Source organism: Rattus norvegicus, chromosome 8 (assembly GCF_036323735.1).
Source record: "Rattus norvegicus strain BN/NHsdMcwi chromosome 8, GRCr8, whole genome shotgun sequence".
NCBI lineage: Eukaryota > Metazoa > Chordata > Mammalia > Rodentia > Muridae > Rattus > Rattus norvegicus.
In genome coordinates, this window is record NC_086026.1 from 82,619,019 (window position 1) to 82,643,334 (window position 24,316).

A 24,316-nucleotide genomic window follows, 5' to 3' on the forward strand; every position below is an offset into this window, starting at 1 on the left:
TACACAGCAAAGCTGCACAGCCAGGCATCATGGTTGATGTGTCTCCTTAGTGACTTCATTCTGTTCTCCCATTCCCGTCTTCCTTACAGCTTTTCAACTTCAAGTTTTTGTATGATTCTAATAGGTATGCAGCTTTTGTTTGTTTAAGAAAACTATTGCCTTGCATTGATTGGCCAACCCTCCAACCCAGAAGGCGAAGGTGACTGCACTAGTGAAGTTCATGTTGTGTATGTTTCTAAAGACACAGTCACGGGATTTTAATCTCATATAGATAATAGTGTTTAACAGTTGAAAGTTCTAATTTTAGCTTTTTTCCTTTATTATTTATAGCAAAGCTTTATAAATCTTCTTTCCTATTTATTTACAAAAGAAAAGTGGTGGGAGAAGCTGTGGAAGATTCCTGAGTGCATAAGGGGATGGGATGATCAGCTGAGACTCCGTGTTCCTAGCCAGCTCGCTCTCCAAGGTGGCGTGACTGATGCTGAGCTGAGGGGCTTCTGGAGCTGGGCTAGTCACATTCACTATGAAATGCTGAGTGCTTTGGAGAGCCTGGATCCAAAAGATCCCACAAACAGGCTGGCCAAGCTTGCTGCATGCCTTTGAATTGCTTGCTGCTTACATTGGTTACATTGGGGCCAATCCTGATGCACAGGAAATTTAGAAGTCCACATATTTCCACCATTATATGTCTGAGTTAAAGATAGAGGTATTAGGTAGTTGATGACTATTAATATCTACTGGGTGGTTTGTTCATAGATATGAAGGCAGTATGCATAGTAGGTTTGGAGGCATTTATAAGAGATTTGGAGAAAAGTTTGCTTTTACATTGACTCATTGTGCTTCTGTCAGGAAGTATTACTTCAATATCCCAGCTGTGATCTGGATACATTTATATCCTGTAATGCTTGGTTTAAGTCTTCCCTTCTTTCTCTTTCTCTAAGACATCTACCTCACAGATGACGAAATGGCATCTTGAAAAACTAGTGATCAAGAATAACCAGACACATGCTGGGCATGAGGAGCATGACACAGTGACCCCCCCCCCCCCCAGTGGTTCCCATGTCACTAAACGTTAGGATATGTGTTCATTTAGTAATGATGTCTCTGTTGTCATGTGAACATAAACTACATTCTCCACGCTTGGTCTTTAGAAAGCATTGCCTGATGTAGACACCAGCTTTTCTGTGGCATGGACAGCCTGTTTTCTAAAAGACTGGCATTTTTGGTTGCATGAGTGTGTGCCATTTTGGAGCTCTGTGCTAAATTCAAGTTCATATGTTCTCTTCTAACTGGCCTATAGAGATTATTACCAAGTGTTCTTGTCAATAATTTGTTGAAGGATGCAATTAAGGAGTAACATGTGCAAAAAGCCTTCAGTAACATCTCCAAGGGATTGTTCCTGGACTGGAGATTTTTTTGTGCGGTTTTTGTTTCTTCCTGTGAAGGAGCAGGGAGACTGTACCTTAGCATAGGGGAGAGCTGTTGTGTCGCTTCCTCATGCTGACATATTTACGAGAGGGTGCAATTCATAACCTTCTGGTAAGAGTGGCAGTTGAGGGGTTGGGGATTTAGCTCAGCGGAAGAGCGCTTGCCTAGCGAGCGCAAGGGCCTGGGTTCGGTCCCCAGCTCCGGGAAAAAAAAGAAAAAAAAAAAGAAAGAAAGAAAGAAAGAAAGAGTGGCAGTTGAGGGGAGGGGCTCTCTGACTTCGGGAACTGTGTGAACTGTGGTGCTCTGGACCTGCACAGTGGGGTGGAACCCCTGAGATTCTTACACACACACTTCCTGTCCCTTCAAGTAGCAGACTGTGAGGTAGGGAAGGGCAGGGCTTTAAAGGTCTACACGAGGAGACTGTTTAGGTGCAAGCAGGGTGTAGCAGTTGTCAGACTACAGTTGACCTGTGTTTGCTCTGGTGTTTGGTAAATAACAGCGTTTTCTTGTTTATGTCTCTCTTTTTGGCTTTCTCATGTTAAAGGGCATGTAAGACTAGAATTGATTATTGTCATGTTTACTGGCAAGGCTTTTCTGAGAATGTGTACTTAAATATCAACATTTTTGTTTTTAAACTAGTCTTTTCATCTCAGCATAGTGATGAGGAATCCAGTAGCGATGACACCAGCCACGAGCCCAGCCCTGCCCCTAGACGCCGCCGCAACAGGAAGAAGACCGTTTCCATCTCAGAGTCTGAGGAGCCTCTACTCCCTGAACCAGAAGATGAGCCCTCCAAGGAGACAAGTAAACGCCACTTTAGTGGTGGTCTCAACAAGTGCATTATCCTGGCCTTGGTGATTGCTATTAGCATGGGATTTGGACATTTCTATGGTGAGTGTTTGGAAACACTTTGTGTAGAAGCCACTTGCATATAGCAGCAAGACAAGATGGCATGAGAAGGCTGGGTGTGTGGCCTGTACCTGTAGTCAGCTACTTTACTCAGGAAGCAGAAGAAAAGGATTGCTAAGTCTTTGGAATTTGAGATTAGCCTGGGCACTGTAGCAAGACCCTGTTCCAAAACAAAGCATTAACATTCCTTTTTTTTTTTTTCTTTGAGACAAGATCAGGCTGGTTCTCTAACCTATAATCTTCCTCCATCAGAATCTCAAGTATAAATAAAGACTAGTAACATACATATTTGTGGCTTTTTTTTTTAAGACTGAATTTTCTTTTCTTTTTTTTTTTTAAGATTTATTTATTTATAAGTATACTGTCACTGTCTTCAGACACACCAGAAGAGAGCATCAGATCTCATTACAGATGGTTGTGAGTCACCATGTGGTTGCTGGGAATTGAACTCAGGACCTCTGGAAGAGCAGTCAGTGCTCTTAACCACTGAGCCATCTCTCCAGCCCCCAGCTTTTTTTTTTTTTTTTTTTTTTTTAAAGTAAGAAGACTGGAGATTAAAAATGTGAAGTTGGGGTTGAGAGATGGCTCAGTGGTTAAGAGCACTGGCTGCTGGCTCTTCCAGAGGCCCCAGTTTCAATCTCCTGCACCTAACCCACATGTTGGCTGTTTCATGAGCAGTTGCCATTCCAGCCGCCCTCTTCAGATCTTTTAGAGCACTGCATGCACATAGTGCATAGACATGTGTGCAGGCAAAACATGAATACAAATATCTGAAGATGCTGGGAATGGTGTTGAATGGCTTTAATCCCAGGGGCAGGCAGAGGGTTTTGTTTGAGGTCAGACTGGTTTACAAATTCTGTTCCAGGCTTTACATCTTGAAGCAGTACTTTACATCTTTTTTATCTACCTACCTTACCTACCTACCTACCTATCTACCTACCTTATCTACCTTACCTACCTTCCTACCTTACCTACCTTACCTACCTTACCTACATCCCTTACCTGTCTTACCTAGCTACTTGACCTACCTACCTACCTTACCTACCTACTTAACCTACCTACCTTACCTACTTACCTACCTACCTACCTACCTACCTACCTTACCTTACTCTTACCTCTGTCTATCTGTCTGTCTGTCTCTCTGTGTGTGTGTGTGTGTGTGTGTGTGTGTGTGTGTGTGTGTGTCTGTCTGTCTGTCTATCTATCTATCTATCTAGGTTTTTAAAACCTAGGGTTTTAAAACCGGGATCTTACTGTGTAACCCAGGCTGAGCTCTGACTCAGCTTCCGGAGTGCTGACATTATAGACGTGTGAGCTGGCCAGAGAGGTATAGTATACTTGATAAGTCAGTGTCTTAAACCTTGTCTAGTTCACAGCTCTTCTGTTGTCTGAAACAGGGTCTCTCTCTATAGCCCTGGCTGTCCTGGAACTCATTGTGTAGCAGCTCACTAGTCTCACACTCCCAGAGCTCTATCTACCTCTCCCACCCAAGGGCTGGACTAAAAGTCTACGCCATCATGCCTGGCAACTTGAAAAATCTTACTTTGCCTATATAAACTACCATTAGATTTATTCCTTTTCTTGGCCTACATAACCTATACTTCAATTTTGTGTTTTAATAGTTCTTACCAACAATATGTTCTTTGAATGTGGTAAAGGTATTTGATAGAGTGTGATATTGGGATAAAATGACCGGGCGGTCCATATTTGCTAAAGTCTGAGTTGCTGAATGATGTTTTCTGTGTTCAGCTTGAGGTGGGGTTTGGGCCCATGAGGAGACCTGCCTGTGTGTGTCCTGCTGAGTACTTACTCTTAAGCCACACATTTTATCAATGTTTTTGAGTGTATTTTTGCCCCCCTACAGGTAAAAATGAAGGAAACAAGGGAAAAGGTCTAAAGTCTTTTTTTCTTACTAAAAGCCAAGAGTTGGTTATTAACTTTAATATTAATGTAAACCACACTAAAATCTCAGAATTTGCATGACTTTGGAATATTTTTTTTTAGAAAGTACAGTTTAGAACAGTCCTTTTAAAACCAAGATTACTAGGTTTAACAAAATTAACACACTGTCTTCTTCCTGTATGTTTTCATCTTAGGCTTATACAGTGTGAGAATCCTGGATGATGCAGCATGTGAATTGCACATAAATGAGTTACACATAAATCTAAGCCCTGACTCAGTGACCTCTCAGTGCTCTCACCTACGGGCAGGACACTGCCTGTGCTGGGCAGGAAGCTCCAAGCTAACATCCATTCTCTGATATCTGTGTCCATTAGCAGCCTGTGGTATATCCATTAGCAGCCTGTGGTATAACAGTCTGCTCAGAATGCGGCCAGCTTTGGCTCCATATAACAGTGAGGTTTCCTGCCTGTACGAGAAAAGAAAGCAAAAGATAGTGGCACAGTGTACTCTAGCTGTTTGACATGATTCACATTCTAAAAGTGCATCTGAACTTTTAAAAAAGGATAATTAGCAAAGAAGATAATAATCTGTAAGAAAGCTAACACCAAGTTCATGTTTGAAGTGCTTCTCTTGCTTAGGTAGGTGAAGACAGGTTGTCCAGCAGTTCTGAGAATGTAACTTTAACTAGATGAGACGTTACACAGCACAGAATGGCATTGAAGTCCATGACTATATCAGTTTACTCAGTCAACCTTGAATGGGCTTTTAGTAAGTCTATGACAGGCAGGAGGGAAAGTAGACCATTCCAGGAAATTCTATAACCCCTTTTGGAAACAAAAATTACCTAGATGATAGATAAAAGATGTTTTTAAGGGGGCTGGAGAGATGGCTCAGTGGTTAAGAGCACTGACTGCTTTTCCAGAGGTCATGAGTTCAATTCCCAGCAACCACATGGTGGCTCACAACCATCTGTAATGGGATCTCATGCCATCTTCTGCTGTTTGAGCACAATTTAGGATGCTAACTGAGTGAGAAAGTTTGATTTATGAAGCAACTGAAATCAATAGTTAAAAAACAGTGAAAAGGGGGTTGGGGATTTAGCTCAGTGGTAGAGCGCTTGCCTAGCAAGTACAAGGCCCTGGGTTCGGTCCTCAGCTCCGGAAAAAAAAAAAAAAAAAAAAAAGAAAGAAAAAAAAGTGAAAAGAAAAAGGTAAATGTAAGAGAAGCTAGAGATCAGCTGGGACTGCTGTGAATTTTGTAACCTATAAACTGGTGCTGAAGGCATTGGGGATTAGAGTAAAGTGATGAAGAGGTTAGACCAGTAAGGGAACTGGGGGTTTCCAGCCTAGATTTTTAGATTGTCAAAAATTCAGGAAGTGTGCTGTCTGCTTCATATTGGAAGGAAATGGTTCTTAAGTGGAAGAGCCTGCCAGACAATGAAGTAGCTAGATGATGTGCTAGGCCTTTACCCCTAGCTGAATCCCCATTCCGAGATTGTTAAGTGATGTTCAAAAGTGGGTTTCAAGACCTGTAGAAGGAATTAAAAAGGATGTCACATCCTGTTTAAACTTCTGCTGTACTAGTATGCCCACTAGTTGCCAGATGTGCTTTTTGGTTTAGTGGTGTGAGTTTTTTCCCACATGTGTGATACATGTAGCAGGAGCATGCAGCTTGTCTTGGCAAAAGAACATTTTGAATTTAAGGTCAAATCTGAAGGAATTGTCCTAATTCTGAGTGATAACCAGAGGGCTTTGTAGTTAGAGGCTCTTCCACTGCCCCTGCCCTATCGCAGAGATCTTAACATGTCTGGCTGTGCGGGCCTATAAGATAGCTCAGTGTAAGGGTGCTCCTTTCCAGCCTGATGGCTGAGGTCGATCCCTGAGAGCTACATGGGAAAGGTGGGGTCCAACTCCTGTAAGTTCTCCTGACCTCCACATTTGTGTCATGGCATACATGTCCCTCCCCCAAAATAGTATATGTAGTTTTATTAAAAAGTAACCTTAGTATTTAAAAAGTAGAAGGGATGTCGCTCTGTTAGTAGAGTGTTTGTCTAGCATGCACAAAGTCCTGGTTTCCAGCCTCGGCTCAACATAAAAACTAGGAATTGGTGCAATCCTAGTACTCTAGAGGTAGGTACAGAAGTTCACAGTCGTTCTCTGCTTCATAGTTAGAGTCCAGTGTGTAAGAGGCTCAATCTCAAAAACAAACAAACAGAACCCCTCTTTGCCAGGTAGTGGTTGTACACACCTTTAATCCAGCACTCAGGAGACAGAAGCTGGTGGAGCTCTGTGAGTTCAAGTCCAGCCTGGTCTACGAATAAGTTCCAGGACAGCCTGAACTGTTACATAGAAAAACCCTGTCTCAAAAAAAACAAAGTGGGGGCTGGGGATTTAGCTCAGTGGTAGAGCACTTACCTAGGAAGCGCAAGGCCCTGGGTTCGGTCCCCAGCTCCAAAAAAAAGAACAAAAAAAAAACAAAAAACAAAAAACAAAGTGGAGGCAGGAGAATCAGGAGTTCAAGGTCATCTTCAGGTAAAGGTAAAGTCTAGGATAGGGAGTTGGACTCTATCCTAGATGACCTAAGACCTTGTCTCCAAAAAAAAAAAAAAATATAGAAATGTGACTTTGAGACTGATGGGTGTTCATAATTAGGCACTTCCCGTGTTATATTCTAGTGCTTGAGTTGTAGCCAGTAGGCAAATTATTAAGAAACATACATTTTCATTTTTCTTCGACTCAACCTGTAGGAAAGGAACTCCACTGGCAGCTTATTTTCCTGTTTAAAGAGGTTGAAACACTTTACTTCAGTGATTTTAAAGCTGAGTGCTGTCAGTATAGCAAGATGAGAAGTGGTTTTTTGGGGGTTGGATAGAGTGGCCTTTGGTTTTCTTTGGAAGGGTAGTGAACTAGTAAGGGTGGTAAATGTGCCTGTGTGTGCTGAATGAATTAGCAGACATCATTAACCTGCTTGTCCTATGCCCGAGCATCCACTGCTGCTTGAGGAATGACACCGTGAATGTTTTTAGAGTGAAGAATGCCCTTGCCCGAGCTAAGGAGCTAGAGTAGGCTGAGTGTGCGCTGCATTTCTGAGGAGTGGCAGTATGTTATCCCTATGATGGTTTTTCCTTTCAGGCACAATCCAGATTCAGAAGCGTCAGCAGTTAGGCAGAAAGGTCCACGAAGATGAGCTGAACAGTGTGAAGGACTATCTTTTCCAATGCCAGCAGGAACAAGAATGTGCTCTAGATTTCAAGGTGTGTATTATGTATTAATTAAGCATTCATTGAAAAATAACTTATAGTAAATAATGTGGAAATAATTGAGCTAGGTGTGAGGGCACATGAACACTGTAATCCTATCCTGGCACTTGAGAACCGAGGCAGTATGAATCAGGCCAAGTTCAAAACGAGCCTGTGCTAATTAGCGACACCCTGCCTCAGAAAGCCAAAGAGAAAAAGAAAAGTAGAAAGCAGCAGTGAGGTGGTTAGGTGTCGTTACAGTGAGGAGTCGTGGAGGAGAGAGAAGGGCCAGCAAGGAAAGACACTTGCTGCCAGGTCTTAAGTGGTGACAGGAGAGCACAGACTCCTACAACCACTAGCTATCCACTGACCTCCACATGTACACCTACACACAAACAAATGTAGTAAAAAAGCGAAGAATAATGTTAAGTTGTTTCGTACCTTTATACCTGTTCCTCACATTGTCACATGTCATGTAACCTACCTCTCTGGCACTCGTATGAGTAAAGCAGTGGATCTTTTCATTTTATAAACAGAAAGAGGTTTAGATACCCTAAGTAACTTTGCAAGGCTAGCAGATCTAATTGGATTCCAAATATCTAACTTCAAAGATTTTTTAAAAATTGATCTATGTATGTATGTGCATATGAAATATTTTGCATGCACGGCACAAATGTGGAGATCAGAAAAATCACTTTTAGGAATCAGTTCTCTGTGACACACCATGCTGGTCCTACGGAATCCAGCTCAGGTCATCAGGCACGACAGCAGGCACCTCTGACAGCAGAGCCATCTTTTAAACCTTTCCTCCCTCCCTCCCTCCCTTTTTCTAAAGATTAATGAGTTAGGGGAAACAACTATTTCCGTTGTTTCTCGTGTTGTAAAACTCAATTACTTACTTTGTTTGTTTCTGAATTCAAGTTTACTTGGACTTGGGAAAGTATTTAACTGTGTTCCTGGGATTCAGGCTGCCTCCGTGTACAGAGGTCTCCATGAGATTCTGTACGACACCCAGCAGCCTTTTCTTCCCCTAGTGCTGGGACTAAAGGGTGCTGGCAGGTCACACTGCCTTCTGAGTATCTTTTTATTATCAGCAGTGAGTCTGGGACCGGGGGATGCAAATATACAAATGGCTGATTGTGGGTTTACTTACAGAAGGCAAGTGCAGCTAACTTTAAAATCTTTCAGTTGCTGGGACAGAGGCAACCAGCTCTCTGAGTTTGAAGCTAATCTGGTCCACAGAATGAGTAACAGGTCAGCCAGGGTGATGTAGAGAGGCCCTTTCTGAAAATAAAGGAATAAATAGAATAAAATGTTAGTTCTCTAAACTCCATAGGACAGCTACTGTAGTAAGAAGATGGAAGGGCTTGCCTTGCTTTTCTAGCTTAGAAATGGGTGTGATCCAATGGTGTGTCTGTATGCAGCACTGCGCACGGACTCTGGGGCTTTGAGTCTGCTTGCTAGTAGGCTGTTAGACATGAATGGGATTTGCCCACTTGTTCTTGTTTGAATTCTCCTTCCTCAACAGAGTTCTTGATTTTAGGTACCTGTCTGCTCCTCATTCTCGCCACGTGACACTTTTACTTTCTATTTCACTTTTTTTTTTTTTTTAAAGATTTATTTATTTATTATATATAAGTACACTGTAGCTGTCTTCAGATACACCAGAAGAGGGCATCAGATCTCTTTACAGATGGTTGTGAGCCACCATGTGGTTGCTGGGAATTGAACTCATGACCTCTGGAAGAGCAGTCGGGTGCTCTTAACCGCTGAGCCATCTCTCCAGCCCTCTATTTCACTTTTTAAGAAGGAGAAGCCTCTTGAATATATGGCAAGTAGCATTGAGCATTTATATACCCAAAGGATTTGTGCACATGGCCATATACATACACACACACACACACAGAGAGAGAGAGAGAGAGAGAGAGAGAGAGAGAGAGAGAGAGAGACAGCGAGAGAGAGAGAGGAGCACTAAAGGGTAGGGTTGTTACATGATAAAGATTCAGATTGAACTTTCCAAGCACTTAATATTTCTTTTCTCTTTCAAAAAAAAGACCCAGTCATCGAAAGAAAACCTTGAGAGGTGTTGGACCACTACCGAATCAGAAAAGGTTACCTTTGAAACTCAGAACAACAACCTTGCTGCAGAAAATAAGTATTTAAGACTATCTCTGGAGAAGGAAGAGAAAACCCTGTCTTCATTACAGGAAGAGTTACGGCAACTAAAGGAGCAGATTAGATTGTTGGAAGATAAAGGCACAAGTACTCAGTTAGTTAGAGAGAACCAGGTTCTTAAGCGGTACTTAGAAGTGGAAAAACAGAAAACAAATAGCTTCCTTAATGAAAGGGTGACTCTCTTGGAGGAAGCAAGGGTGCTGAAAAGGGACCTGGAGAGAGAACGGCTCACAGCAATGGCTCTGCGGGCAGAACTGGAGCAGTTAGCCCCTCGCCAGGCACAGGGCCATGCAGATTCTCCTAGTGTGCAAAGGGGAGAGAAGGAAATTGTGCTCTTACAGCAGAGGCTTGCTGAGCTGGAGCAGAAGCTCAGCTTTGAGCAGCAGCGCTCTGATTTGTGGGAGAGACTGTATGTTGAGGCAAAGGATCAACATGGAAAGCAGGAGGCGGACGGGAGGAAGAGAGGAAGCAAAGGAAGCCACAGGGTGAAGAGCAAGTCCAAGGAGACATTTCTGGGGACAGTTAAGGAAACATTTGATGCTATGAAGAATTCTACCAAGGAGTTTGTAAGACATCATAAAGAAAAAATCAAGCAGGCAAAAGAAGCTGTGAAGGAAAATCTGAAAAAGTTCTCAGATTCAGTCAAATCTACTTTTCGACATTTCAAAGATACTACCAAGAATATCTTTGATGAAAAGGGAAGTAAGAGATTCAGGGCTTCAAAAGAAGAAGCAACTGAGAAGCCAAGAACAGCTTACAGTTATTCTTCATACTCAGAGCGGGAGGCACCAGACCAAAACCAGAATTGCAGAGGCCCTTCCGCACAGAGGGACAGAGGGAGAGAAAAGCCCAGTCATTCTGAAGAAATTAGACAAACTACAAATTCATATACATACAAGGCCAAGTTTGACTGCAGAGGCACCCATTCCACCAGAAAGGTTTGTTCAGGTATGTTTGAATGTGCTGGACAGGAATCCATTAGCCCTGTTAATCAAGCGGGTCCTGTTAGGATGAATGACTTTAAACAGCTGATTCACTGGTATTTACTGAATGAACTGGATACTTTTCACCACTGGAAAGAACTGGATCAGTTCATCAGTCCGTTTTTCCTGAACGGTGTCTTTAGACATGACCAGAAGCCCTTCGCCGACTTTGTTGATGATGTGAAAGGTTACCTTAAGAGCATAAAGGAGTATCAAGTAGAGGATGACAATTTGGAGAAGTTGGACGGATGTATATATAGACACTTTGGGCACGTTTTCGCCCTTCCATTCGGACCCAGGTCGGTTTACATAAAACCATGTTATTATAATAGCTTCTAACAATGATACAGTTAATGATAAAATGCATAATAGCATTTTATTTTATTTTTTAATACTTTGAGCTTCTTGGAAGGTTACTGTTTATAAGAGACAAGCTTTATTGACAATGAAATTCAGAATAAATTGAAAGACAGAGTTTTAAAATTATAACTATTGCAAACTGAAAAAAAATCCATGTCAATCACTTAGACTTGAACAAATGATTAAAAATTAAAGGGTATATAAACTTTTTTTTTTTTTTTTGGTTCTTTTTTTTCGGAGCTGGGGACCGAACCCAGGGCCTTGCGCTTCCTAGGCAAGCGCTCTACCACTGAGCTAAATCCCCAACCCCTAAGGGTATATAAACTTAATTGAGCCAATCTAGCTTCTTTCAGTATAGTTTATATAATTAGGTGAAATTATTTACTTTTAATCTTTGACTTAGGAAGCTAGAAACAAAGACTTTAACGTAAAGCCCAGGTCATGTGGAGCTGCCTACCTGCAGTCACTGTCAGTTTCGTTGAGTTCAGGAGCACTCAGTGCAGCCTTACTCCTGAGAAGGGTGCTGGGTGCTCAGAGCCACACAGCCCCACAATGTTCTTCAAGACTGTGTCGTTGTCCTTCAGCCTTTCCTTCTGTAACTGTAAATGTCTGTTACTCTGAGAGTCAAGTTCCGTCTTCATAATAAATGCAATGTGCCTATAAAATAATGAGACTGGTTTCTGATGTCTTCAGTTCTTGAAGCAGATCTCTGGTGCTTTAATGAGCAGTGTTGGAGGCTGCTTTGCGGAAACGTAAACAACTCCTTGCTGTTCAAGGGCTAGATGTGCAGGGAGAGGCATGAAGGTGTAGTGGCCGCAGGTAGCCTAGAGATGGTTGGAAAATCTTCATGGTTGAAGTAACCTTGCATTGAAGCGTGCTTTGAAACTAGCTTTTGGAAGAGAAGTGAGGGTTAGTACTTGGTTAGAGGAGGGTCCTTCCTGGAATAGAAGGTCATTTGCAAAGGCATGGAGAAATGAAGACCTACTACTTTGCAGAAACAGGTGAGCTGGGGTGAACCAGGAAGGTCTCCATTTTTGTCCTGAGTTATCTTTCTTGTGAGAGGGAGAATTTCTGGAGGATCTTGTTACTGGGTGGGATGATGCCTAGCCCTTTAGATGACTGGCAGCAGCACGAGGGTCAATTGGCAAGGTATGCAGCCAACTGTGCTGGTCTGCACATGAGAAGCTGATGGGAATCTGAATGAAGTCATCGAAGGTGGTGAGGAGCAGACAAGATACATTTTAAACAACTCACAAAGTGAGACAGTTATATCTTGTGTAAGGAAAGTAGAAAGTAAGTGTTGTGGGTGTATCTGAAATGACTTCACAGTTGGCTATTGATATTACTCAGAATACCAGAAGGAAGTCCTAAGCAAGAGGAACCGGAAGCAAATTGATTTTGGAGATATCTGTTGACATTCTTGGGAGAGGATGGGTTGGTAGTAAGTCAGTCCCCACTGGAAGGTCTAGGGTAGGGGACACCAACATCTGTGCTGGTTATAGAAAAGGCTAATCAAGACGAGTGCAGAGTGACAAGAGCCCAGAGATGTCAAGACAGGTGCTTAGAGCTGAGGACTGCAGGGTGCTGGCACACAGGTCTTCATGTAAAGCAGTGGAGAAGCCTGCTGGCAGAGTGTGAAGAGAGCAGTGCCTGCTCGCTGCACTTGTCGGAGGAGGGGGAGAGTTGGAGACTGTGTTGCAAGATGTGTATTCATCTCAGCTGAGGGATAAAGCCAATGGAGACGAGACTGGTTGTTCTTACTGGAGTGATAATGGAAACACCTCATTATTTTATTGTTACATTCCTGCTCCTCATCCCCTGCTAGGTCCCCCCTTCCAGCCAGTGCAGGCGTATTGACGCCTATCCTTTTTTCTTCAGTGTTGAAGTAATATCCCTCTCCCCTGGTATTATAATAGGATTTTATTTTACATTTTATCTCTGCAGTGTTCAGATAGGTTAATGGAGAAAAACATTGTTATTTTTACTTTTAGACAACTGAACTCTAACATAGATAAAAAATTTGTTTACTACTTTCAGTCGACCTGATAAAAAGCAACGTATGGTAAATATTGAAAACTCCAGGCACCGAAAACAAGAGCAGAAGCACCTTCATCCACAGCCTTGTAAAAGGGAAGGTAAATGGTATAAATACGGTCGCGCTAATGGAAGACACACGGCAAATCTCGAGATAGAACTGGGCCAGTTACCTTTTGACCCTAAGTACTGATTCGTGATTAAGTTAAGTTAGGAAGTTAAGAGATGTGGATGCTTTCTACTTCTTTTGATGTTGAAATTAGGATGAACTCCCCGTGACTGTCTTTATATTATGCAAAAGCAAAGCTTACTAACTTGCATTTTCCTGTAGCTTAGGTTTATTAAAAACAAAAACTTTTTTTTTTTTTTGCTCTGGGAAAAAAAAAACAAACAAACCAGTAGTTTTCAGGAAGCCAGGCATGAGACATTGTGTGCATGAAACAAGGCTGGGTTTGAGTAGCTGAGCTTAGAGCAAGCTTGGCTCACACAGGGCAGTCAGTGCCGTGTGTGGGTGTGCAGCAGGGCTTAAGCTGAGGTGGGACTCCGCTCTAACGTTTTCTACTCTCATGCTTTTGTCTCTTCTGTGGGTTCAAGAGCCTGTTGGCTTGTGAAGAGCTTGCTGGCTTGTCTTGTGAACTCTTGCACACCTGAATACTATGGAAGAATCAATAAACTGCACCATGAGGAAAACTAAAGGTCTCTCTCAAGTCTGGCGCCGAATTAAATGTTCCCTGAGAATGCCTCAGGACAGTGTATGGTACATCTGTCCCCAGTGGCTTCCCCTCATGTCACGAGTCACCTGCAGTTTCTCTCAGTTATGCCAACGTCTCTGCAGAAGTCCTCACAGTTCAGTTCCCTCCTGTGCTGACTCTGCTGGTTAACCTCCGCTCGTAGACATGTATGTGACTGCCAGTTCGACGCTCTGGCCAATGAGTGTGGAAGAAAGTAGCAGTCCTCTCATAGTTCCCTGAGGTGAGGAAGGCATGGATCTCCTGCAAGTAAATAAAGGCATGTTTGCCAAGTGCGATTTCAAGGAATTCTAGAGTTGCCAATTACAGTTTTTCTTTTGTGACTTTTTCCTTCTCAAAGCAAAATTTCTGGTGAAAGCAGCAACTGCGGCAGATAATCCTACTAGCGAGTTACAGAACAGGGTGATTGTACTCGGGAAAAGAGATCAATTATGGAGGATGGGGGTTGGAATCATTACGTTTTGTCAACTTTACTGGATTAAGAAACTATTAGGCCAGGCAGTTGTCATATTCCTTTCATCCCAGCACTCAAGAGGCAGAAGCAGGCACATCGCTATGAGTTTGAGGCCAGCCTTAGGGTGGGCAGAAGAGATGGCTCATTTGGTCACCTGGTTCCTGACCAAGCACGAGGCTCTGAGTTCAGATGCCTTAAGTCCTACCTAGCACTTGGGAGGCAGAGGCAGATGGAGTCTGTGAGTTCCAGAACAGCCAGGGCTACATTGTGAGACCCTGTCTCAAAAAGTAAACCCAGACATGGTGGCACATACCTGTCGCTAATAGTGGGTCATTGGAGTGTGACAGAGATCGGATTTGGGGGGCTGTGGCCAGCCATAGTTGTTATGTTTAGTGAGAGATCAGGCTCAGAGAATGAGGTGGAAAGAGACAGGAAGCCACATTGGTCGACTTGAACCTCTGGCCTTTCCACATGTATGTAAGAAACTTGGCTACACATACACATGAGGAAACAGGACAGGGAGCAATGAAGCACGTTTCCTAAGTTTGTAAGTTTTTAAGACTTGAGGGAAGACCTTCCCTGAACGTGGATGGCACGTTCCTGTGGCCCGTGGTCCAGTGTGCATAAAGAGAAGAAGAGAGCAGCCTGAACCAGGGCGTTCCCCTTTATTACATGCTGTTCCACAGGCCAGGCGGGCTCACGTCCAGCTGCAACTGGGGAGCTGTCCCCACCCAGCACCGTGCCTCCTCTGCCACATGCCACTTCTGCCATTAGAGAACTAACTCATACAGGGGATGAGAGGGGTCAGTGAAGCAGACTCTTAATGAAAACACTGAGCTGACTATTTCAAGTTGACATACCTTCTCCAGAACATTGAAGGTGACCAAGTGAGTGGGGAGTGACACATTGCTGTGAAACTCTTGTTGTAACCAGCCTAAGGGGTTTAAGTAGAACGTATCTGCTTCATCAAGATACTGAGTTTTTCCAGTCAAGTCTGGGGGACACTGGAGAAACCGCATGGACAGTGGGCAGTGAACATGGCTGTGGAAAAAAGGTCAAAAGAGTTAAACACCCCAAGTTTCTGTCCTTTCAGGCTGACCTTGACCCCAGGCAGAACTGCCTTCCTCACCTGTAGTAAGGCGTGGAGTGGCAGGGCATCATGATGAATACTGAGGCCGGAGCTGGGTCAGGGCCTCTGGGGCAGACTTTCTGAATGTGACTCATGACGTCCAGCGTGCCTCTCTGATGAACTAGGCCAGTGTAGAGTGCCAGCAGCACATTTGACAAGAGCAGGAAGCTCAGAGCTGCCTTCCTCCATGCCTTCAGGTGGGCTAGCGAGTAGCCTGCATGGAGAAGGATGGGTCAGTGAGGCACAGGCGCTCGCTTCCTGCTATCAGCAAGTGCATTTGTATAATTCCCCAGGCAGACAGAAGCAGTGGGACTGTGTGTCAAACAGGCAGTAAGCGAGTCAACTCCTGACCACTCACCACACTGCACTCAGGCAGGGTCTAGCCTTCTAGTCAAAGGCACGGTGTGGACAATAGCAGTTCATTCTTAACTTGTAGTCTAAGTCTCCGAGGGACCTGACATCCTAAGATTTCCAACGGGATTTCTGAAATTTGAATGATTCCAGGACAGTTGGAAGGACATAGTGAAACAGCTAGCCCGGACTAAGATTCATGATTTTCTTAACAGGGAGCAATACTGCTTGTTCAGTCCTACCCGGTTAGATGCCACCACCCAGTAGGCATTTTTATTTGCATGTAATGTGGAGATGGAGTTCTCATAAGCATCATTTCAAGTGCCCGCTTTGCTCCTGTTGTCTGGTCCTAAGAAGGGCTGTGCCAAGTGCCAGGGTGCTGCCTTGGCTTCCATCTCACAGAATACAAACCATTCTATGTGAACTAGCTCTTAGTATGCCTGTGGGTTTTGTGGGATTTGGAATGGGGTTTTACTGTGTAGCCCAAGCTGGCTTCAAACTCCAGCCTCTCAAGTACTGGGCTTACAGTTATGTGCTGATAAATGCACTGGTCACCTTACTGGCATGGGCTTTAGGTTCTGTCGAGTAGTTAGAACAACCAGTCTTCTCCAGCAGTGATTTACCAAGGTGGCTCACACTGTGGAGAGGGTGGGAAGCCCTGAGCTTTCACTTAGTAATTCCATCTCCTGTGCTGCACGTGGCAAGGACTTCTAAAAACAGAACACAAACCCAAGGTCTCTGGTGACACATCAGAGGCAGGTGGAGTTCTGAGTTCAAGGGCAGCCTGGTGAGTTCAGGACGGTAGGGTTATACAGAGAAGCCCTGACTTGGGGGAAAGAAAAAAAAGCAAAGGTCAAGGACCCCCCCCCCCCCCCCCGATTACCTTCTCTAGTATGTTCGGTCACTTAATCTCTACATTTTTAAACATTGCTGGGAAGGAAGGCTGTTAAGTCAGTTATGGTGTTTACATGAGAAAAGGAAAGGGGTAGTTTCTTTAGCTGGAGAACCAGTAGAGGAGGACAAAGGGCAAGGCTGACCTATATCTTACCCTCTGCACAGGCAGAGGTACCAGCAAGTTTAGATTGCAGTTGTCTTAAGGAAATAGGCTGTATTTTCACTGACCACAACCTCAATACTGAATCTTTCAAGAAAGATCTTGTGGCGGAATTGTGAACATCAGACACTGAAATTAACTGGAGAATATCTAGTCTGTGATCCCAGTAATCCCACCTAGTAGGGAGGTGGAGGCAAGAGGGGCGAAAGTTTGAGGCTAGCCTGGGCAACTTAGCAAGATCTTCTGGTTGAAGCAGTGGCTTCCAGGGAAGAGGACTGGGAGGGGTGCCAGCAAGTGGGGAAAGGTCTTGCCACACAAGCCTGAGTTGGATCCCTAGAATTCATCCTCCCAGGTCTCACTAAGATGGTCTGGAATTCTGGTTTCTTCAGTCTCTATCTACCTCCCAAGCGCAAGGATTACACCACACCTGCTGATGTGTTGTTTTGGAGTTTGCAATTTTTTCCTTGTCACAGGATCTTGCCACTCATGTAACCCAGGCTGTCCTTAACCAGCAGTCCTCTGGCCTCGGCTGCTGGAGTGCAGACAGGCACCACTTTCCCTGGCCTTAGAACACAGAATCTGTGTTGAAGCAGTGCATAAGTAATGTTGACAGGCGGATCGGAACTCAGAACCAGCACTCTTCAGTGGGATGCAAGGTCTCTGCTGGCTGGGAATAAACCAGTGATGTGGAATACTGGTTGGCAGTACATCAGCACCTCAGCATTGGCTATTAGGTCAGAAACCAAGGTACAGAGCACACTATGAGGAACTTAGATGCTGTTATCCAGACTTAGCCTTAGAGGACATTGAGGGCATCTGGCTAGAGTCTAGAGACTGAAAAACCTTGGGTTTTAATCACCTCTTGAATCTGGCCTGGCTTTTGATTTGCCGTGACCCAAAGACTGGTGAAAGACCCTGTATATTCCTGTATATTTCAGGCCCAGGCCTCCTATCCTCCCACTCTTCTCTCGGAATCCTGAAAGTACTGCGTAAGAAGCCCCATCTGACCCATGGGCAGTGAGAAGGCTCCGGAGTGGATGTACTTCGACATACAGCTAGCCTGGCCCACACAGCCCTGCCAGTGCTCCGCCCAGTCACTGTGAGTGAGCATGGCTAAGATGTGGCTCATGAGAATTAGTGGCATTAAAAGTCACTACTACACAGCCGTGGCTGGCAGTGGCATTACATGAAACAGGTTAAAATAGGTCACAAGAATGGAATAAGGCTTAGATTTGAAGAGTTTGGGAAAGACTCAATAATTCTAAGGAGAGCTGCATAGTACAGCAAGCCTGTCATCCTATCACACTGCTGGATAAGCTTAGGCAGGGTAGTCTGGAGTTCAAGTCCAGCCTCTGACATAGTGAGAATGCTGCATGGGTGTTTCAGGCCAGCCAGACTCTGTCTTACCTCCTACCCTGGCAAAAGAGTAGACTGTCCAGTGGATCATTCTTTTATCTTCTATAATACAGAAAAATGTCATTTAGGGGCTAGGCAGAGTGGCTCACATCTGTGATCCAAGCACTTGGGTTGAGGCAAGAGGATGGCTGGCCCTTGAGTTCAGGTCTGGCCTCAGAGAGAGCTCTAAGTCAGCTCTGTCTCTATAACCAGACAACAGAAACCCATAGGTCATTAGATTACAAAAAAGAAAATACTGCAGTAATAGTTTAGGGAAGTTTTCATTGAGCCTAGTTCGAAGTAAATAGCTCCTTAGGCATCGACAGACTCTTAATGTTTTATTGCTGTTTTGAGACAGGATCTTGCTGTTGAAGCCCAGTCCACCCCGACTTGTGGTTGATCCTCCTGCCTTTTCCTCCCCTGGGCTGGGATTACAGCAGTGCTGTCAAGTCTGGCTTCACTTAGCTACTCTTTATTAACCAAAAATACTTACCACAGAACACCATGCAAAATGGTAAAACTGGATAGATAAATCTGAATTCTTTGTGGCCCAACATGCTATAATAAAAGATATTAAGACAAAACATTAATTTTACATTAGTATGAGAAATTAATGTATTTAAACTATACAATCTGTTCATTTTTCAAGTATTTGTCACTGAATTCTTTTTTATTTGTTACATGGCATTATACCATGTATCAGACTCAGGAATCAGACTCCTTTTTAAATAGAATGTGATTATGTGTTAAATAATAATGTCAGAGGGGAATTATAATGTACAGAATACACTTAGAAAAAAATTATATTACCTATTCAATTAAGTAATATGACTTAAATCTGGAATAAGAATACATTTCTTTAAAATGTTTTAAAATGTTTGCATGTGTGTTGTGGGTGGGGTGCACACACCATTGTGCACACGTGGAGATCAGAGGACCAGGACTTGTGGGTGTCAGTAGTCTCCTACCATGTGGATCCTGGTGACACTGCTTGTCCTCAGGTATGGTGGGAGGTGCCTCTGCCTGCTGAGCCATCTCACCAGTTCCTCATTTTTCTTTAATTTAAATTTTTTTTTCAGAGCTGGGGACCGAACCCAGGGCCTTGCGCTTGCTAGGCAAGCGCTCTACCGATAAGCTAAATCCCCAACCCCCTCATTTTTATTTCACAGTCAGACGGATGTAAGAATAGGACTCAATCCTGAGCAGCACATAAGTGCTTTCATCTGACATAATTTCTACTGCTAGATCCTAAGAGAGAACTTCTCAGTAGTTTCAGAATCTCTTAGTAACATTTAAACATTCGCCCGACTGAACAAAGTCTTACCTGTACACTAGCAGTGTCCACAGCACGGCCAGCAGCAGTATGTTGAGCCTCCTAGGGGCCAGGAAGCAACCGTGAATGAAGAAGGGTAAGTGGGTCCCCAGGACAACTGGAAACCCTTGACTGAAGTACCAGTGCCATGGGTGAGAGCCATAAAATGTCCCCAAGTTCTGCAGCACGTTAAATTTCAAAAAGTTAAACTGGACCAGCGTCCACTGGCATAAGTGAAAGAGAAAAAAATTAAGTTAGTATCAAAAACTGATTAGGGCTTTATAGTATTTGACAGAATTATAACATTAAATAAGAATTTAATCCAAAAACTCAGGTAGTCTTTAGTAAGTCTGCATAATGGCATGAGTTCCTTTAATAACTTGTTTGTCTTTTCTCACCACCCCCCTTTCTTTCGTTTCCCCTCCCACTGTTTCCCAAATGCTGGGATTAAAGGTGTGGGCCACCACCGCCCTGGTTAGTAACTTGTTTTTCTAAGTATTTGATAGTGTTAATTTGTAAACTGCTAAGTTTTTAAGATTTAAGGTAAATCTCAAAAATTATGAATAATCACACATATTTTTGTTTTACATCCAATTAGAAAAGAATTTTTTAAACTGATTTTTCTTTAATTGGGTGTGTGCATGCACTTGAACACGTGCCCTCATGCCTAATTGCTCTTTGAGCTGAGAAGGGATCCTGCAGTTTTAGGCGGTTGTGAGCAGTTCCAATGTGGATGCTGGGACTCCAGCAATTAGGGGCTCCTCCTCGGTGTGGGGGTTACAGTTGTGGCCACTACACGGAGGAGCATGGGCCACCACAGCCAGATTCAATACAAAAACGCTGAAAGTCTGGCTTGAGGATGCAGAGCAGTAGTTAATGGTTAAAATAGCATAATTTAGCTTAATCTAATTTTACTTACTTGGCCAAAAAAGATACGATCAATTATCAGAGACAAACTGAAGGTAATGAATCTGAAAAACAAAGTGGAACAATGACTCATATTTGAACCTGCTGAGCTAACTCCAGGCCACTGCCGTTGTACCAGTGCCGCTGTAAAAACGCTTGACCAGCTCAGCAGCTCTGGGTAAACCAGATGAGAAGACGCACTTAAGCAAACAACAAAACCCACTATTGTTTCTATTCTCGGATAATCTGTCAACATAGAAATATAGATACTGTTTCGCAGTTCTCGGGGTTTAAAAAGTCCTGACTGTAGTTGGCTAGGGGCCTGTGCTCCAAGTATATTACAAGAGATAAGCTGCCCTGCTCTCAGGGCTGCTGGAAGTTTCATTGGCATCATGCTTCTAGGATTGGGCTGGCTTCCTGTGTGTGCTGCAGTTCATGTCTAATGTGGGTGAATTGTCACACCGCTTTTATTCTGTTTTAGGATACTCCGTTTTTAGTTTTTTAGAACACTGGCAGCAGACAGTGTCAGTTTCCATGAGTTGTCAACTTTTCACACCCGAGAGAACCTCAGTTGAGGAATTGTCTCCACGGTTGTCTATGGCACATCTGTGTGGCATTTTCTTAGCTATTAGCTGATGAAGTAGTGCCCAGCCCACTGTGGGCGGAACCATCATTGGGCCCATAGGCCAGGCTGTGAAAGAAAGGCAGCTGAGCAGGCCAGAGGAAGCCAGGCAGGAAGCAGCATTCCTTAGAAGTTTCCTTTCTTCAGTCTATCTCTCCAGGTTCCTGCCTTGGCCTCCCTGAGTAATGGATGCAATTTGTAAGCTGTAATCAGCCCTTTCCTCCCCAAGTTGGTTTTGGTTAGTGTTTGATCACAGCAACAGAGAGGTAACAAGGAGCCACAACTGTATAATTTTGTTTTGTTTTTGTCTTTGAGATAAGGTCTCTATGTGGGCAGCCCTGGCTGTACCAGAACTCACTCTGTAGAGCAGCTGGCCTCAGACTCAGATCCACCTGCCTCTGCCTCCTGAGTGCTGCTGGGATTAAAAGTGTTGGCCACCATGCTGGACCAAATCATACAAATGTAAGTGTTCATAGTATGCACTTGTGTTAAGTAGACATATCACTAGGATAAGCAACCAATTTCGTTTTCCAAAATGGTGATCATCAGAAATCTGCAGGCTTAGAGGATGGCTATGATTTGATTAGGTAAGGAAATGAGTTAGAGTAACTACAAAGAGTAAAAACACTTGGTAAAAATCAGAACAACAGCCTGAACTATGCAGGCGGCACGGAGAAGAAGGTGTAGGGCGGCAGAATGGGCTCTGGGGTTTTGCTGTTGTTGGCCTTGGACGTTTCCCTCCGGCCTCAGCCTCTTGAGTGATAGTGTCTCATTTCTTCTGCCTTACGATTTCTTCTTGGATTTGTAGGCCATGAATATGTCTTTTCGCTTTTATATATTGACCTTTTTTTGTTTGCTAATTATCTAACTTCATTTCATTTTGATTATAAGGGGTATTTTATGTGATTTATTGTTCTTTCTCTTTTTTATTTTTATCTTTTGTTTTTAGAGACAGGATTTCTTTGTGTAATAGCTCTGGCTGGCCTGGACTCACTTTGTAGACCAGGCGGGCCTGGACCTCACCTCTGCCTCGAGTACTGGGATTAAAGGCATGTACCACCATGCCTGGCCTTGGTTTGTCTCTTGAAATGTACTGAGCCCAAGGTCTTGTGTGTGATAAACAAGCAGAGAGTCACTGAGCGCAGCTGAGCATATTTCTGGTTTGCTTTGGGACTGAGTCTTACTATGTGACCCTGGTTGGCCTGCAACTCACAGAGATCCACCTGCCTCTGCCTCCTGGTACTGTGGTTAAAGGCATATACCACATCCTGTACGATGAACACCTTTAGATATAGTGGCAATCTGTTTTTTGGGTTTTTTTTTAGGTTTATATAGGTGTATTAGTGTTTTGTGTGTATGTATCTGCACCACACAAGTGATTGGTGCCCTCAGAGGTTTAAAAGGGTGTTGATTCCATAATAGCCAGGGCTGTGGGAGAAACCCTGTCTCAAAAAACCAACCAACCCCAACAGAAGAAGGTGTTGGATCCCCTGGGACTGAAGTTCTGGACAGTCGGAATTCTGTGTGGGTGCCAAGAACTAACCCTGGATCCTTTGCAGGAGCAACAACTGCCTGTTTTTGTTTTTTAAAAACCACTGTGGGGGCTGGGGATTTAGCTCAGTGGTAGAGCGCTTACCTAGGAAGCGCAAGGCCCTGGGTTCGGTCCCCAGCTCCGAAAAAAAGAACCAAAAAAAAAAAAAAAAAAAAAAAAACCACTGTGAGTCCAGCTCCCAAACTGGATATTACTTGAAGTAGCTGGTAGGGTTTTTCATGGTTTGTTTCAAGTCACCCTATTCTTACAGTTTTCTGTTTTGTGTCCTCTCTGGACATGAGGTTTGATTGATCAATACGTTGAAGATTTGGTCCATAGCTTGCCCTTCCACTCTCTTCACAGTGAAAGGCAAAACGTCCTTAACTTTTGTTTTGTGCAGTGCTGGGGTCAGTGTGTAAGTAGTCTGTCATTGAGCCATATCTCCAGCACAAAGGTCCTTAACCACTCAAATGTATTTTCAAAAGTTTTCTGTTCTGCCTGGGGAAGCTCTGGTCATGGAAGTCGCTGTCAGCCTGGCAGAGATGCTGGTGTTTTACATTTACAGTGAGATCTATGTTTTTCTTGGAGATTTTCTTCTAACTTATGGTGGGAAGTAGGTTCAACTTTTTTTCTTTTTTAAAGATTTATTTATTTATTGTATGTGACTACACTGTTGCTGTCTCCAGATACACCAGACGAAAGCATCGGACCCCATTATAGATGGTTGTGAGCCACCATGTAGTTACTAGGAATTGATCTTAGGACCTCTGGAAGAGCAATCAGTACTTTTAACCGCTGAGCCGCCTCTCCAGCCCTCTCAGCATTTTTTTTCTAAGATAGTTCAGCATGCTGGTTCAAGGCCATTCTAGAACTTGGGAGATGGAGGGAGGGGTCTGAGTTCAAGGCCAGCCAAAGCTTTGTGGTAAAGTTGTCTCAAAAACAAGACAAAACAGGCTGGGACTTGTGGGACACAGGTTTACTGCCAGCATTCAGAAAATAGAGGCAGGTCTGCGCAATGAGACTTGTGGGGCAGGGCAGTGGACTGGGAGAAGAAGCCTGGTAAGATTGAGGTGGAGTGGAAGCCCCAGGGCCCAAAGGGACAGTAGGAGTTTCACCTGCTCCAGATACCAGGCCCCTGTCAGGTAGCCACAGCACCCACCCCCCACCTTAGAGAGTTGAGACCATCAGTCATGTAGGGTCAGCAACCCCTGAGCCCCTCCACATGCAGATGAGGCATCCAGAACACCTCAGACCAAGCCAATAGGAAGCGCCTGCTGTCAGACCCCAACCCGCCCCAAAACTGTATAGAAAGATCCTATCCAGAAGGAGTAAAGGTGAGAAGAACATAAGAACGCCTTCTCAAAGCTTCTGCTGCCAGAAAGTCCCCTGCACCTCCCTTGCTGGCCAACCGTCTGCTAGCTCGGCTCAATGCAGATAGCTCAACATCTGGAAGCAATATTGGCAACAGGGTCAGTAGCAACACCAGAGTGGCTGCAGTTGCACTTTCCCTCCCTGCTTGCACCCTTTCGCCTTGGCTTGAATGCTCCCTCAGGGGCTCGCGCATAGACCTCTGTGGTTAGCTTGCCCTGGTGAAGCATACCGAGTTAGCGACCTACTCAGTCCCACATCCGAACTGCAGATTAAACAGACCACTGACACTTGCTCAGAAGACTCAGGCTTTTCTCTCTGTCTCTCCCTGACGCCTTTCTCCCTCTCTCCCGATACCCACTCCCCTTGCTCTCATCACCTTAATCCTTTGCCTCTGCTCCTGGTTACCCACCCCT

The 24,316-nt window shown here is 44.0% G+C and overlaps 2 protein-coding genes and 1 non-coding gene across 19 annotated transcripts in view; 2 read left to right on the forward strand and 1 right to left on the reverse strand.

Moving 5' to 3' along the window:
* Positions 1 to 14,064, forward strand: part of Ccpg1 (cell cycle progression 1) — a 32,406-nt gene extending 18,342 nt beyond the window's left edge. For 2 of the 16 annotated variants that reach the window (XM_006243341.4, XM_063265782.1), the window contains exons 6-9: positions 2,068 to 2,319; positions 7,371 to 7,492; positions 9,532 to 10,600; positions 13,033 to 13,719. In XM_006243341.4, coding sequence (XP_006243403.1) covers positions 2,068 to 2,319; positions 7,371 to 7,492; positions 9,532 to 10,600; positions 13,033 to 13,061 — 1,472 coding nt within the window. In that variant the 3' untranslated portion in view covers positions 13,062 to 13,719. Of the gene's footprint in view, positions 1 to 370; positions 467 to 2,067; positions 2,320 to 4,201; positions 4,229 to 7,370; positions 7,493 to 9,531; positions 11,664 to 13,032 lie in introns of those variants that run through there. The other 14 variants (XR_356404.5, XM_008766318.4, XM_006243332.5 and 11 more) reach the window with 14 other exon arrangements.
* Positions 1,478 to 1,561, forward strand: Mir628 (microRNA 628). Its single transcript, NR_032749.1, has one exon. It is a non-coding gene; the product is annotated as a microRNA 628 (primary transcript).
* Pigb (phosphatidylinositol glycan anchor biosynthesis, class B) overlaps positions 3,466 to 24,316 on the reverse strand; it is a 33,840-nt gene continuing 12,989 nt past the window's right edge. The window contains exons 7-13 of one of the 2 annotated variants that reach the window (XM_063265549.1): positions 20,393 to 20,444; positions 19,486 to 19,697; positions 18,655 to 18,719; positions 15,362 to 15,575; positions 15,093 to 15,273; positions 8,631 to 14,021; positions 3,466 to 4,705 (exon numbers count right to left, since the gene is read on the reverse strand). In XM_063265549.1, coding sequence (XP_063121619.1) covers positions 13,878 to 14,021; positions 15,093 to 15,273; positions 15,362 to 15,575; positions 18,655 to 18,719; positions 19,486 to 19,697; positions 20,393 to 20,444 — 868 coding nt within the window. In that variant the 3' untranslated portion in view covers positions 3,466 to 4,705; positions 8,631 to 13,877. Of the gene's footprint in view, positions 4,706 to 8,630; positions 14,022 to 15,092; positions 15,274 to 15,361; positions 15,576 to 18,654; positions 18,720 to 19,485; positions 19,698 to 20,392; positions 20,445 to 24,316 lie in introns of those variants that run through there. The other variant, NM_001108166.3, reaches the window with a different exon arrangement.